The sequence below is a fragment of the Miniopterus natalensis genome, chromosome 2 (genome assembly GCF_054644295.1).
Source record: "Miniopterus natalensis isolate mMinNat1 chromosome 2, mMinNat1.hap1, whole genome shotgun sequence".
In the NCBI taxonomy this organism is placed as follows: domain Eukaryota; kingdom Metazoa; phylum Chordata; class Mammalia; order Chiroptera; family Miniopteridae; genus Miniopterus; species Miniopterus natalensis.
The window spans coordinates 24,363,442-24,376,577 of NC_142082.1; the positions used below are offsets into that span (position 1 = coordinate 24,363,442).

The 13,136-nt window shown below is 45.3% G+C and overlaps 1 protein-coding gene across 5 annotated transcripts in view; it reads left to right on the forward strand.

The window, feature by feature from the left end:
• CSGALNACT1 (chondroitin sulfate N-acetylgalactosaminyltransferase 1) overlaps nucleotides 1–13,136 on the forward strand; it is a 268,050-nt gene that overhangs the window by 228,604 nt on the left and 26,310 nt on the right. For all 5 annotated transcript variants that reach the window (XM_087814204.1, XM_087814203.1, XM_087814202.1 and 2 more), the window contains 2 exons: nucleotides 4,513–4,729; nucleotides 12,598–12,699. In XM_087814204.1, the coding sequence (XP_087670330.1) occupies nucleotides 4,513–4,729; nucleotides 12,598–12,699 (319 nt within the window). The remainder of the gene's footprint in view (nucleotides 1–4,512; nucleotides 4,730–12,597; nucleotides 12,700–13,136) is intronic.

Sequence of the window (13,136 nt, forward strand, 5' to 3'; positions counted from 1 at the left end):
CATATGAAAGTGACCTCTAAGGAGGAATCCATGAACAGGGGTTTGCTCCAGTCAGTCATTAACACATTTGGCGAACTCAGACAAACCACATCTCTGGGTCTCAGTTTGCTCCTCTGTAAAATGAGAAGGCTGGTTTAGATGATGTCCTTTCATGTTTCATGTTCCAAAAACATAGTTCAGCAAAGAGGAGTTTGGAAGCTCTTAGACCAAAGTGTCTGGAGGACTGAACGAGTACTTTGGATTGAGAGTGTCACAGCATCTTCCCAGAGGAGGAGGGCAGATTTAGGAGGGTGGGAGGCCGGACAGGTGTGTGAGAAAGTACCAGGCCTCTTCAGAGGAGAGCAGTTACTGTGGTAAAACACACACAACATAACATTTACCATCTTAACCTTTTTTAAGTGTACAGTTTCCTGCCATGAAGCACATTTACACTGTTGCCAGTACCAGTTCTAGAACTTTCCATCATGTCAAATAGGAACTCTGTGCCCATGAAACACTAACTGCCCATTCCCTGCTCCTCCCAGCCCCTGGTACCCACCAGTCTACTTTCTGTCTCTATGAGTTTGACTGTTCCAGGTACCTCATGTAAGTGGAATCCTACAATACTTGTCCTTTTGTGACTTTTTTTCCACTTAGCACATGTTTTCAAGGTTCATCATGCTGTAGTGTGATCAGAATTCCATTCCTTTTTGAGGCTGAGTAATACTCCGTTGTAGATATAATCCATGCTCTGTTTATCCGTTCATCTATTGGTGAGGTTTGGGTCGTTTCCATCTCTTGGCTTTTGTGAGGAATGCTGCTGTGAACATGCGTATACAAGTATCTTTTCGAGTCTCTGTTTTCATTTCTTTTGGGTACATACCTAGAAGTGGAATTGCTACATCATACGATAATTCTGTGTTTAACTTTTTGAGGAACCGCCGAATTGTTTTCCACAGAAGCTGCACCGTTTTATATTCCCACCAGCAATACAAGAGGGTTCCCATGTCTCCTGGGGGAAGAGTGGTTGTTTGTGCTCAGTATAAACCAGCTTGACTGGAGCCCAGATTTTACATGAGGTGTGGGTAAGACCTACAGTTAGGACAGTAGATTGGGGTCAGATTACAGAAGATCTTAAAAGCTGGCCATGGTATTGGTACTTTATTCTATAGGCTTTGGGAAGCTGATGAGGGCTCCTGAGCTATGGGAAAAGCATTATTATAGGGGTACTACAGGAAGGCTAGGGGTCAAAGGAAAAGTGCAGGGTGCACTGGGCCCTGGGAGTGGAACATGGGTCAGCACAAGGTGGCAGTGATCCAGCTGGGAGACCTAGGCCCCACGTAGGGAGCTAGGAAAGGCAGTAATGAAAGTGGAGACCCTTCTGGGCTCAGCGGTGCAGCACTGGCCACAAGCCGTGCACACTGCACATTCCTGTGGACTGGGGATCAGGATGGAAGTGTCAGGAGTGCTGTCTCCTTGGCCTCGTGATTTCTGCGGACCAGTGTGGAGACAGGATGTAGAGAGGGGCCTGCCTCCTGTTAGCTCCCTGTCTACCAAAGGCATAGACCTTTGCAGCAGACAGTGAAGCTGGATCTTGGATACCTGGAAGTGTCCCTGCCTAGTTGGCCATCCCAGGGCCTGGCCCCCTTGAGTAGGACAAGACAAGCGTTAGGGTGCTTGCACAGGTGGTAGAAACACCAAACTCAAAGTATGAAGGGAAAAGAGGGTGCCAGTTAGGGTGTCTAAACCAAAATTTAAGCTAGCTCCAAAGCTCTTATTTTGATCTTCAGTTTGCGTAGTGCATAAAAATGATAGGATCCTACAAAATATTACAAGGAGGGTGTTTGTGTGGTCAGTTTGCTCTGCATTCGCTATTGCACAGGCCAGCTTATCGGTGGAAAACCATTCCTGCCTCAGAATGCTTCTGCCCCTTTCTCTCAGTCCTTCGGTGTTTCCGGCACTGAAGCGTTCTAGAAGGCGCAGGGGTCCAGTTAGGTGCTGTCCTTTGCGTTACAGGCAGACTGAGAGTGCTGTTTGTGTCCACGTGTGCCTGTGGGTGTAGTGGGCAGATGGCTGCGTGTGGGTTTTAGTGGACATAGGTTGCAAGAGAGTTTTAAATAACTTATTTAAAATAGAATGAAGGGATCTAAAAGCAGGTTTATACGCCATAATTAATTTAATTAGGCAGAGTGTGGGGAAATATGCTAAAAAGCTGACGTAATAAGTGTTTCAGGGCATAGGATGTGGAGGACCGTGAGAAAGCAGCGGAAGTCATGGCTGCAAGATTAGCCTGGGTGTCCTGGCCCCTGGACGGTGGGGAGTGCCACGCCCGGGGACCGCTAACAGAGGTGGCGGCCCGTCACGCCGGCAGCCGCTCTGACGTGGGTATAAGAATCATCATCATTCAGAAGAACTGTTACATTCTCTGGGTTCTTTATAAATAAGTAGATGTCCATCTCTTGAGACAGGTTCATGTATATTTCTACCTGTATTTTCAAATCTGTGGACTTAGATTTTAAAAATTAGTGATTCTTATCCTGGTGCTGAGAGAGAAAATGAGTCCATTTTTAAAAATCAATCCCTGGCCCACGTACATTTTTATCTGCACGTTGAACTGTCAGCAGCCCTTTCCACGTGCACTGCTGTGTGGAGAGGGTACCGGGTGCGCCTCCGGGACGTGAATAACAGAAGTGTGACAAGATGCAGCCGCCAGCCCGGCGGGCCTGCTCCAGTTGTGCGGATACGCTGTTGCCGGGTGAACGTGGCTCCTTTCGGACTCAGCCCAGGCTTATTCGGACCCTGGGAGCTGGGGGTTTATCCAGCTGTGTAGACGGGTTAGCGGTGGGGGTAGAGCCTGTTTCCTCAGTGAGCACTAGTTGCCGGAGAGAATGAACAGGCTTGAAAGGGAACCGCTTCACATTTTCACAGGGGCCCTTTGAGCTTCCTAAGAAACGAAGCTCCTCCTTTCTTCCATGAAGGGCCCCTGCAGGGACTCTGAATTCTATTCCGACAGGGTCTCCTCTCCGCAAAACTCTCAGCTTCCCTGACTTTGAGGGCTGTCTGCCTGTCACCCAAGGATGCGATGAGGGCTTCAGAAGAGGACCCAGTCTCTCTAACTGTGCACCAGGCCCTCAGCTGTCGTGCTCACTGCCGGTGGATGGCAGTTTCATCTCCAGACAGGCATGTGGGACAGCTGGAGAGATGACACTATCCATGGGACAGCTGTGAGAAATGACACGGAAAATTCACTGTCCCCAAGTCCTCTCTGTCACACCCACAGGAGATCCAAACTTTGAACAGGATCAAGGAGCTGTACAACCGGGGCTGTAAGATGAAAAGCACCTATGAGACAGAGAGCAGAGACGAGAACTTGGCCGTGCTCGTAAAGAAGACCTGTAGTTCCCACAAAAGAAAAGGGGGAGCGGAGTGGCGAAGCAGAGAGAAGTGGTTGGGGAGAGGCCTGGAGAACTGCAACCGACCCCAGGCTGATACCTTCCCTGGAAATTTACTCCCTTGGCTACTCAGCGACTGGGAGGAGCTTTCTAGCTAACGTGGGGATTCAGGGGAAGGAAGGGATGTGGAATGGAAAACATGGCAAATCCAAGATAAGAGAGGGGGAGCTTATCTGGGGATTTGTTGAATTTGACTTTTTTTTTTTAACTATAGGAAAAACTTCACAATACCGGTGGTGCTGGGAAGGCAGTGGGGCATAGGCGCCTGGGATCCTGTGCTCACTCCTTGGGGGGTTCTGTCGGGCCAGGCCCGCGGGAGGGAGGCTCACCCTGAGAGTTGAGCTGCGATGCTAGGTCGTATCTCCAACCTGACAAGTGAGACTGTGTAGAGTTTGAGTACCAGTGACATGGGGTGGAACACGGGTTGGGGGGGTTGTCCATAAATAGACTTGCTCTGGAGCACTGAGCTATGCTGCTTCTCAGGTAGGAAGGATGGTATGAAATTAAGTAAGATGTGTGCCTGCCGCGGTCCTGGGTAGTTAAGTGTTTTCTGCTTTAATGCTTCCAGCAGCTTCCAGAGCACCACGTGACTCACAGCACTGGCCCTGTTACTTCAAATAGACCACTATGGTCAGTTCATCTGAAATGGCTATAAGTTTTAAGAGAGAATATGAATGCAGTATTTAAGTTAAATAAATATAATTATATTTAATCATATTGCAGGAAATGCAGATAGCAGCAGAAAAGAAAAAATACACCCCACTCCGCATCATAGCCAATCTTATTTTGACATATTTCCTTGTAGTTCTTTCTTTAATGCCGCTAAATATAGCTTCATATCCAACTCTACAAACTTCCCCCCATGTTTTTATGAAGTTTTCATAACTATGATTTTTAAATCAATGCTATTTTGATTTCTTTGGGGATTTTTTTAAGTGGGAGCATTTTGAGTTTTCTCACGATTGTTAGGTATAGAGATTTAATCTTAATTTAATCTGTATTTTGTTTTTTTTAAAGGGCATTTTGTGCTAGGCCTCGGCTATTAAAAAAGCACTGTCTTTTCTTATATTTCTGTTAACAGGGATCTACCGCACAGAAAAGGGTAAAGGCACTTTGTACGAGCTCACGTTCAAAGGGGACCACAAGCATGAATTCAGGCGCCTTGTCTTGTTTCGGCCGTTTGGCCCCATCATGAAGGTCAAAAAGGAAAGACTCAGCATGGCCAACACGCTCATCAACATCATCGTGCCGCTGGCAAAGAGGGTGGACAAGTTCCGCCAGTTCATGCAGAATTTCAGGTTTGTGCGTTTGCACCTGTTTATCTTCCTCCACGCGGTGTGTGAAACCCTGATAAAAGTTGCCGGCATCTCCCTCCTTTCCCCAGCCAGGTACAAAGGCTCCTTTCTCTTCTTGTCAGACTCTGTTTTCTTCATATCAACGTTCTTGTTTGTGTTTGCCTTTCCCTAAAGCAATTAGAACACTGCCAGATAAGCAGATTTACCTTCAGAAGGGAAACGTAGGAAGGACTAGGTTTCATCAGATCTACAGAGATGGCCTCCTGCCTGCTGTGTTCAACTCTGACTTGAGTTTGGGCTCAGGTTTGGGGACAGCAGGGGCCATGCTATTGCACCAGCAGGGTGGGCCGTGGACTTGTGCTGGAGGCTCTGCTTGCTCTGCTCGAGCAGCGGCTGGAATAGATTGAATCAGAATCTATTTTTTATTCTAATCTATGTTTCCTTAGAGATTAAATTTAGAATTGTGCCAAGAAGTTTCCAGGAACTCATTTCTGTGGCTACTCAAGACAATTAAGTGGGGTTTTATTTTCAGATGCAGGAATGTCGTTGTTGCTCGCGTGTCTTTAAGGCCTTGTGCAGCGTTGGAGCTTGTAAGCTATTTGACTAACATTCACTTACTGGTAGAGGTTAATCGGCTAACTCACTTAGCCAGCTTGTTTTAAAGATAGCAAGTCATAAGTGTCTAATTATAAATCTTGGAAGATCAAACTTATTTTTAATCTTTTATCATTAAATTCACATTATTAAAAGCCAGTAACGCTCCGTATAAGGGTATGGTTGATACTTCTCAAAATTCTGGGTAATGGATGCACTTTTTAAAAAAATTTTTACGTTTGAAGAGTAACCCTTTTCTAATTAAATTTTAAGGTCAGAATCCAGTGGTCTTAGAAGAGACCTTTGGAGGTCATTTGGTCTAATTCTCCCTTAGTTCAGAATCCCTTGAGAGCATTCCTGACATATGTTTTTTCTATGCAGTGTGTATGTACAAGGTAGGCTGCCTCTCTGTTGACCAGCTCTAGATAGAAAGCTCACTTTTATTAGGACCTGAAGTCCCACCTCCCTGTAATTTCTACCCAGTTCTAGCCTCTGAAGAAAGGACTGAACAAATAAATCCATTTCCTCTTAAACATCATAGCATTTCAGAAATTTGAAGAAAGTGATCATAACTCCCTTTGTCTTTTCTGTGATATCGGGTGGAGTAGGGTGGACTGATCCTTGCACCTGTCCCCAGTCTGTAGGACACCCGTGTGGGCACCATCACTTGACAGCCACATTCTTCTGGCTCCATTACTGAAGTGTATGCAGTGTTGGCTTCTGTCAGCCTTCCTTTGGTGTTTCTATGTTCTCTCTGGAATGGCAGGGTGCTGCTGGTTGGTTAAGCGTTACATCCTTAGAAGGACTGAGCCTGTGGTTGGTACTAGGCATTAAGTCAAATCATTACTGCCAGCAGCTGGTGTGCCCATTTCTAGGACTCGCTCATAGTAGGTTCCTTTGGCCAGGAAGCTGCCTAGCACTTGCCAGATTAAGGGCCCTGAGGTTTTCTTCAGCACATAGGCCAGTCTGAGTGCACTGGGTTTGGTAAGGTTGTGCTTGTGCTAAAGAAATATTTGCTCAGTGAAGAGCCAAGTCTCTCGCGTAGGACTCTGGGGCCTGGAATAGCAAGGTATCTTTGACTGGCGTATATAAAAAACGCCATATATGTAAGATATGTATCGCTTTAGTTCCGTGAGTATTGCAAGTAATTAACAATAGAAGTACGCCTAGAAGGGAAATATTGTTGAAAAAAGTAAAATTTAGCTCACAAGTCACCAAAATTGAAATGGTGAAATGAAATTTTAGTTAATACATTTTAAAAACAAACAAAAGTCCTCGGGCCTTTTTTTTGACTCACTCTCAAGATGCCCATTGCTGCATGTAGGCAGGAGAGGGTGGGTGGGAAGACCTGTTATGTGGGTGGGATATGTGGAGGGCCTGTGTGAATGCCAGACACTCCACCAAATGCAAGGCGGAGAAGATGAGTTGGGGATGTAGCACCTGCCTTCATGGAGAGTAAATCTACTCATGAAGCTGGAAGCTACAACAGAAATAGACACAAGGGACAGTGGGACACAGAAAGGCTTCCCAGGACAGAGGACTCTTGAGCAGAAGCCCAAGTGGGGAGTTTGCTCTATAGTCCAGGGTTTCTTGAGTATATTGAGGTCTCTGAAAAGGTGAGATGAGCGATGGTACTGAAACATGAGGTGGTCTAATTCTGTGTCAGAGCTCAGTAAAGGTGGCATTTCCAGCCCGCCAGCAGAGGATAGAGTGTTTAGTGCATGGCTTTAGCACAGCTAATTAAACAGAAAATTTAATTCTTACTTCACACCAAAACCCAAAGTCAACTCCGGTCAATTGAATATTTAAATGCAATTAATATGACCATAAAAAGTATTTGGAGAAAACATAAGGGGCTGTTTATTAAATATTTGATGTTGCCTTTATGAAGTTCCTTCCATTCCCGGACTGGAGATTATTAACTGTGACAGACACTGCAGATGACATGATGAGTAATTTATTTCCTTCTTTTGGATTCTTTCTGTTTTATAACTTTTTATACAGGTACCATATATTTTGTTTAAAAATTCAATGACAGTTTTCTTGGCTTTTATAATTTAAACATGACTTTTTCATTTGTAAAAGTGATACATGGCTATTATAAGACATTCAAACAATATAGAACCCAAGCACTAAGTTATTTCAAAATTCACTCCTGACCCTGCCTCCTAAAATTAATCATTTTTAATATTAATTGAATACTGTTCTAAATACCTTTCTTTGTGTATTTGCAGATATAAGAATAACTTGCTAGCTAGGAATAATTTAGTACAACATGAGATATACTATATATTCTATTTTTAATTAAAGAATTAAATTTTACCTTAAATTTATAGAAGAGAATCTGAAATACAACAGAAGAAATTGCTGATCTTTATCTCAACCATAAGAGATATTGGTTCCTAAGAGATCCCTCTAACGTTACAAAAGTGACTTTGCGAAACAGAGGAGATTGGAGTTATGTATTTTTTACTGTGCATTTTAATTTTAGTCTGGGTTGATTGAAAAATTACAATAAGAAGAGGAAATCATCAGTTATACTTTCTCCCTCTCCTCTGTCCTATTTTCCAATTTTGTTAGTTATCTGTTATTTTTACCTTGTTGGAGTTTGCAACCTTTACATTCTGTTTTATAACCACAATTCTTATACTTAAACGTGAATTTAGTGTTTTCATTAGCAGTCCTCTGACAATAGCTTCTTCATTCCCGAGGCCTTGGTTGGCAATATTTCACGGTGAAGAAATTCTTTCAAGAAGGATCATAAGTTCTTGAGAATAGAATGTGTACTTATTAGCTTGATACTTTAAGTATGACTTGGCCGGACTTAAAATTCTTGGGGGTCACTTCCCCCCCCAGGACTTTGTACACTTTCTAGCATCTGATGGTACCATGAAGGAGCGTAAGGACAATTTTATTGTGTCTCTTCTGAAAATGACTTACTTGTTTGCTTGAATGTCCAAAGGGTTCCTTTTTTAGTTTTGAATCATAGTAACTGAGTCAGGATACGTCTCAGCTCAGTGTCTGTTCTCTCTGAGGTTTTCCTGCATTTCAGTTTCCTGTTTTGCTGTGCGGATTCTTCTATTTCGGGGAACTTTTTTTGCTGTTCTGATTTTGAGTATTTGTCCTGCTTTGTTTGTTGGATTCTCTGCTTTGCAGAGAATATAATTGTATATTCTCAGGTGTTCTCAAATTTTTAAGCTTCTCTCTATTGTTTAATGCCTTTGTCTTTTATCTGCTTTCTGTATACCTTTCCTTTATGCGAGGCATTTGGTTTTCAGATATGTCTGTTCTGTACCTTGGTATTTTAAATTATTACTTCTGTTTCTTTTGTTCATCAGTGTATTTTCTGAGCATGGAATGTGCCAGTGCTGTTTCTGTCATCTCTTTAAACTTCTTAGAATTGAATTCACATTTTTATTAAGAAAGTGTGAAACATTTGGAAGCCACTTTCTCCTGTTTGAGCTCTGTGTTCTTTCAGACTAGGGATTTCGCTGGCTTTCTGAGCGCTGTTGCTCTCTTCTCTCCTTCTCTTTCCTACTTGGATTCTGTTGTTATTCCTGAAATGTGGCAGCTGCAGGGTTTGGCTTCATCCTTCTGCGTGGCACGCAGAGGGCCACCCAGACTGTTCGCTCTGACGTAGGGGTGGGTCCTTCTTGGCTACCTCTGTGTCTTGACTGAGAGCTATTTTGTCCCACTCCCAGCGGTGTTCTGAGGACAGGGTATCGATTGTTCTATGTACTTCATTTGTAGTCTGGAAGAACCAGTAGAGGAGGGAAAGCACTCAGCTGGGGTTTTGTGCAGCCAGTGTTGGAGGTTCCCACTTTCTGAGTCCTGGGGTGGGTCTGTGAGCTGCCCCAGGCTCGCTCCACCTAATTGTGAATGGATCTTTTCCCGGAGGGGTAGAGTATTCAGCTCTCAGAATGGCCTTTGGTTAAGGGCTGGGACGTCAGAGAGAATCAGTCAGCCCCAATTGTTTACTTCTCTTATCTCATTTATATGTGGCCTTAGCAGCTCTTTCCCAAACTCCCACAAGTCAAAGAGGAGAAAGGCTGAGGTTTGGCCCCATCTTTAAAGGTATGTGTGTGTCAGTGGGAGACAGGTATAAGATACTGCATCTGGCTATCAGCATCTCTCTGTCTCTTCTCTTCTTTCTGCCCTTATGACGGATCTTGGCTAAATGCGATGGTCCTCTGTCCTTTGGTTCTGCCAAGTATACCCTTTTTTTGCAGGGGTTACTTCACAAAGCATAATTAGATTAGTTCTACCTTTCTTCTCTACTTTCCATATGATGTGAAGAGACTAGATAGTCCACGGTGGCTCTCCTCGGGCTGAGATCCTGAAGTGGGAGTTGGGGCCCCTGTCTGCCCCCAGACCAGCCATTCCCCTGGGCTGCCTCTCCCCGCCCCTGCTGCTTCTCCAGCTCCTCTTCTAGAGGCAGTTGCTGGAGCTGGGAGCCATATGAGGCTAAAATAGAATCTTCCGTCTCTTTCCTTGGCCTCCTCTTTGTGATGTTTAAGGCAGAAGAGTATGCCCCTTTCATTGGACATTTTTTGGTAGCAAGACTTTGGCCACTTTTCACATTTTTGGTACATGGGTATGCAATTATCACTCTTTGAAATTAATTTATTTAAAACATTATCCTTTAAAAGATAAACACCTTTTGTAGACCACCCAACTCGTACTGCAGTTATTCAGTCCTGCCTTGTACTGTAGCTCTTCAGCTCTCCATTTCTTCCAATACACTGTGGAGTCTCTGAGTCAGGGAGGGTGACCCGTTGTCCCAGTTTGCTCGGGACTGAGGAGTTTCCTGGGATGGGGACTTTCAGTGCTAAAACCTGGAGAAACCCAGGCAGACTGGATGGTTGGTTCCCCAACAGGGACCATACATGATTATTCCTTTTAAATCTGACACAGTGTGAATAGTGCCCTGCACAGCAGAGTTAGCTTGAGGGATTCCGGGGGTCTGTCCAGGTGCAGAGAATTACCGCAAAACACAAACAGCTTCCTGGCCACGGTCACCCCACACGCTCTTCCTCATTCATGTCTTCGGGAGGGAGTCTAGTGAGAATTCTTTGGAAAATACTGACATCACAAGACCATTCAGACACAGCGATGTTTCCATAGTGCTATGTGCCTTCTCGCCTTGCACGCTTGTTCGTTGCAGTGTAGACAGTGTCAGTCCTGAGCAATAGCCGGAGAGCAGAAACGTCTTGCTCATTTTTGAAGCCCCCCCCGATAGAGTATCCGGCGCGTGGCGGTGTTTGCGTGGTTATTGCTTGTTGACTAAAGGAAGGAGTAAGTGAATAATGGAAGGGGCCCTGGAGAGGCCCTCCGAACAAACCCTGCTTTGCCCTCTTGGGGCGCCTCAGCTGGCGAATGGGAAGTAAAGGGCCAGCGTGTCTGTCTTGCTCCTGGAAAGCAGGGAGTGCTTTGAGGGGATTTTTAAATGCCAGCAGAGGTGTCCCTAGGGGGAAACCGAGGATGCTCTTTATTCGGGCTGGGTGGGTGACCCTCTAATGATCCTGGGCCGGATTTTCTCCAGCTGCACACGGTTTTGAAGCAGTTTTTCGGGCGCTTGGTGCTTCGTGCGCTTTCATTCCACCTGGCGAGTGTGCGGAGGGGACCGTGCGTGTGCAGAGGATTTGTTGTCCCGAGGTGATGACTCAGTCCGAGGGCTGGGGCTCCGAGGCAGCTCTCCTCCTGAAGCTCGCTGTCACGGCCGGGCCTGTGTTTGGTCCCCCCTGCTTCGGAGCTCTGTGGTCAGCCTGCACTTCCAGGCAACTCTTCCCTCCCTCCCACAGGCCGTAAACAGGTTCTCAGGACCCGGCCTGTGAGGGGTGAGCCCTGCTCGCCTCCTGCCGGGTAAATAGCATCTTCCCTTCGCTTTCTCCCACCTGGAATCGCTTCCTCTCTCTACCTTTTTAAACCCTGTCCATCTTTCAGGGCCCCAGCCATTGCAGCCCACAGACTCTCCTGTGCTTTCTGAATTGTCCTTATTTTATTTGAGCTCATTTTATTTCTTATGTAAGTTTTTTGAGGTCAGGAACCATATCTTCTATTTCTTTGGATTTCTCCCAGCCACCTGAGCAGGACAGTTACTTCTTTTTGATGTCATTATAAAACGCATCAAATAAATGGGCCTCTGCAATTAGAGCTCACGGATTTCCGGAAAGCTATGATGTGATTGTTGTTTGGGGCTTAAGGAAAGTAGCTAACACAGAGACAAAAGGAATGAAATGGAAGGACATGCAAAATATCAAAATATCACAAAATATCATCTCACCAGTAGAATCTTTCCATTAACATGCTTCCAGGAAACACCTGTAAAGATTATGCACACACATATATACACATATGTGCACAGATATGTGCACCTAAACACATATTTACATACACATATATTTACACATATAAATTCACATACACATATTTGCACATACATGTACACACATCACACGTATAGATGAAGTAAATGCTCCGCCGAGGATCGTCCCATGGTAGCTACAGGGTAGCTACATGGTACATTGAGGGGTTACATTGAGAAAACAGGACATGGCAAATAACAAGCTTTGGTGGGAAAAGCGGGTGTGGAGGCCTGGCCCTGCGAGGGCTGTCAGTGCTGGAGCACGAGGTGCCAGGCGCCTGGGACAATCAGGGTCACAGAGGAGAAGGCAGGATGTAGTGAAGGTAACTGTATCTGCTTGGGAAGGAGATGCAGGGACACACTGCAACTGTGCTTCTGCCTTATCATTCTCTTGGACAGTCACGCCACTGGGTGTGACCAAGGGTTTCCAGAGTCCCAAATGGAAGAATGTCATTTTACTTTTATGCATCCAGCCTTTAAGACTGTTTGGCACACAAGGGAAAAATCATAGACAAGACTTCTAGTCCTACCCTCTCTGGATTTAGCTTGCTCATCTGTACAATGGAATCTGTGTGTTCTTTATTTCTTCAACTTCGGATGGCAAAGAAGGGTAGGATCAGCCGCCTTCTCATGACAGTGAAGGTCCCAATAGGCTAGGCCCCTAGCAGATTGGACCTGTGGCCTCTGAGTTTGCATTTACCACGTCTGCACATTTAAATTTCATTGTTTCTTGCTAAGATAAAAACAAAGACAGGTCATAGTGATGGCCAGCCCGAAATGCCCATCTCTGCTCTCCTGGCAGTTCACTCAATTTACTTTAAGGCCCTTTTGCACTTTACAAAATAGGTATTGGCTTGGGCATTTCCTGTTACTGTGAAAACAGGTCCAGAGATGCACGTGTTTTGTTTTCTAGGGAGACATGCATCCAGCAGGATGGGAGAATTCATCTCACCGTCGTTTACTTTGGGAAAGAAGAAATGAACGAGGTCAAGGGAATACTCGAAAACACTTCCAAGTAAGTGTGACGTGGAGCCATAATCAGGAGCCATAGTAACTGGCTCTCGTACCTCCAAGGCTGAAACTCCTGCTTTAGTCTTATTTTCCTTAACACTGGGGGAGGGACGACACAAGATTGGTTGGTTGCTGGTGGTATGTAGGGGGAGTTCTGCACCCTTGGGAGACCACCCTGCCTGACACTGGTCCTCACTGTGCAGGCCGTTGATTTTGACTTTGAGATACTGCCCTGAGCAGCAAAGGTAGAGAGCATGCGCTTCTTTTGGCTTCAGCATGACTGGATGTCTTCACTCTTAGCACTGCAAATTCGAGGTCTCTGTGTCACACAGTGGGAACCAGGGAGGGCACGGCTATGCAGTAAGCTCCATCTCAGCCACAGCGTGTAAGGCTGAGAGTGACAGCTATGCTCGGATCTCACCCACGTAGCCAGTGATCTCA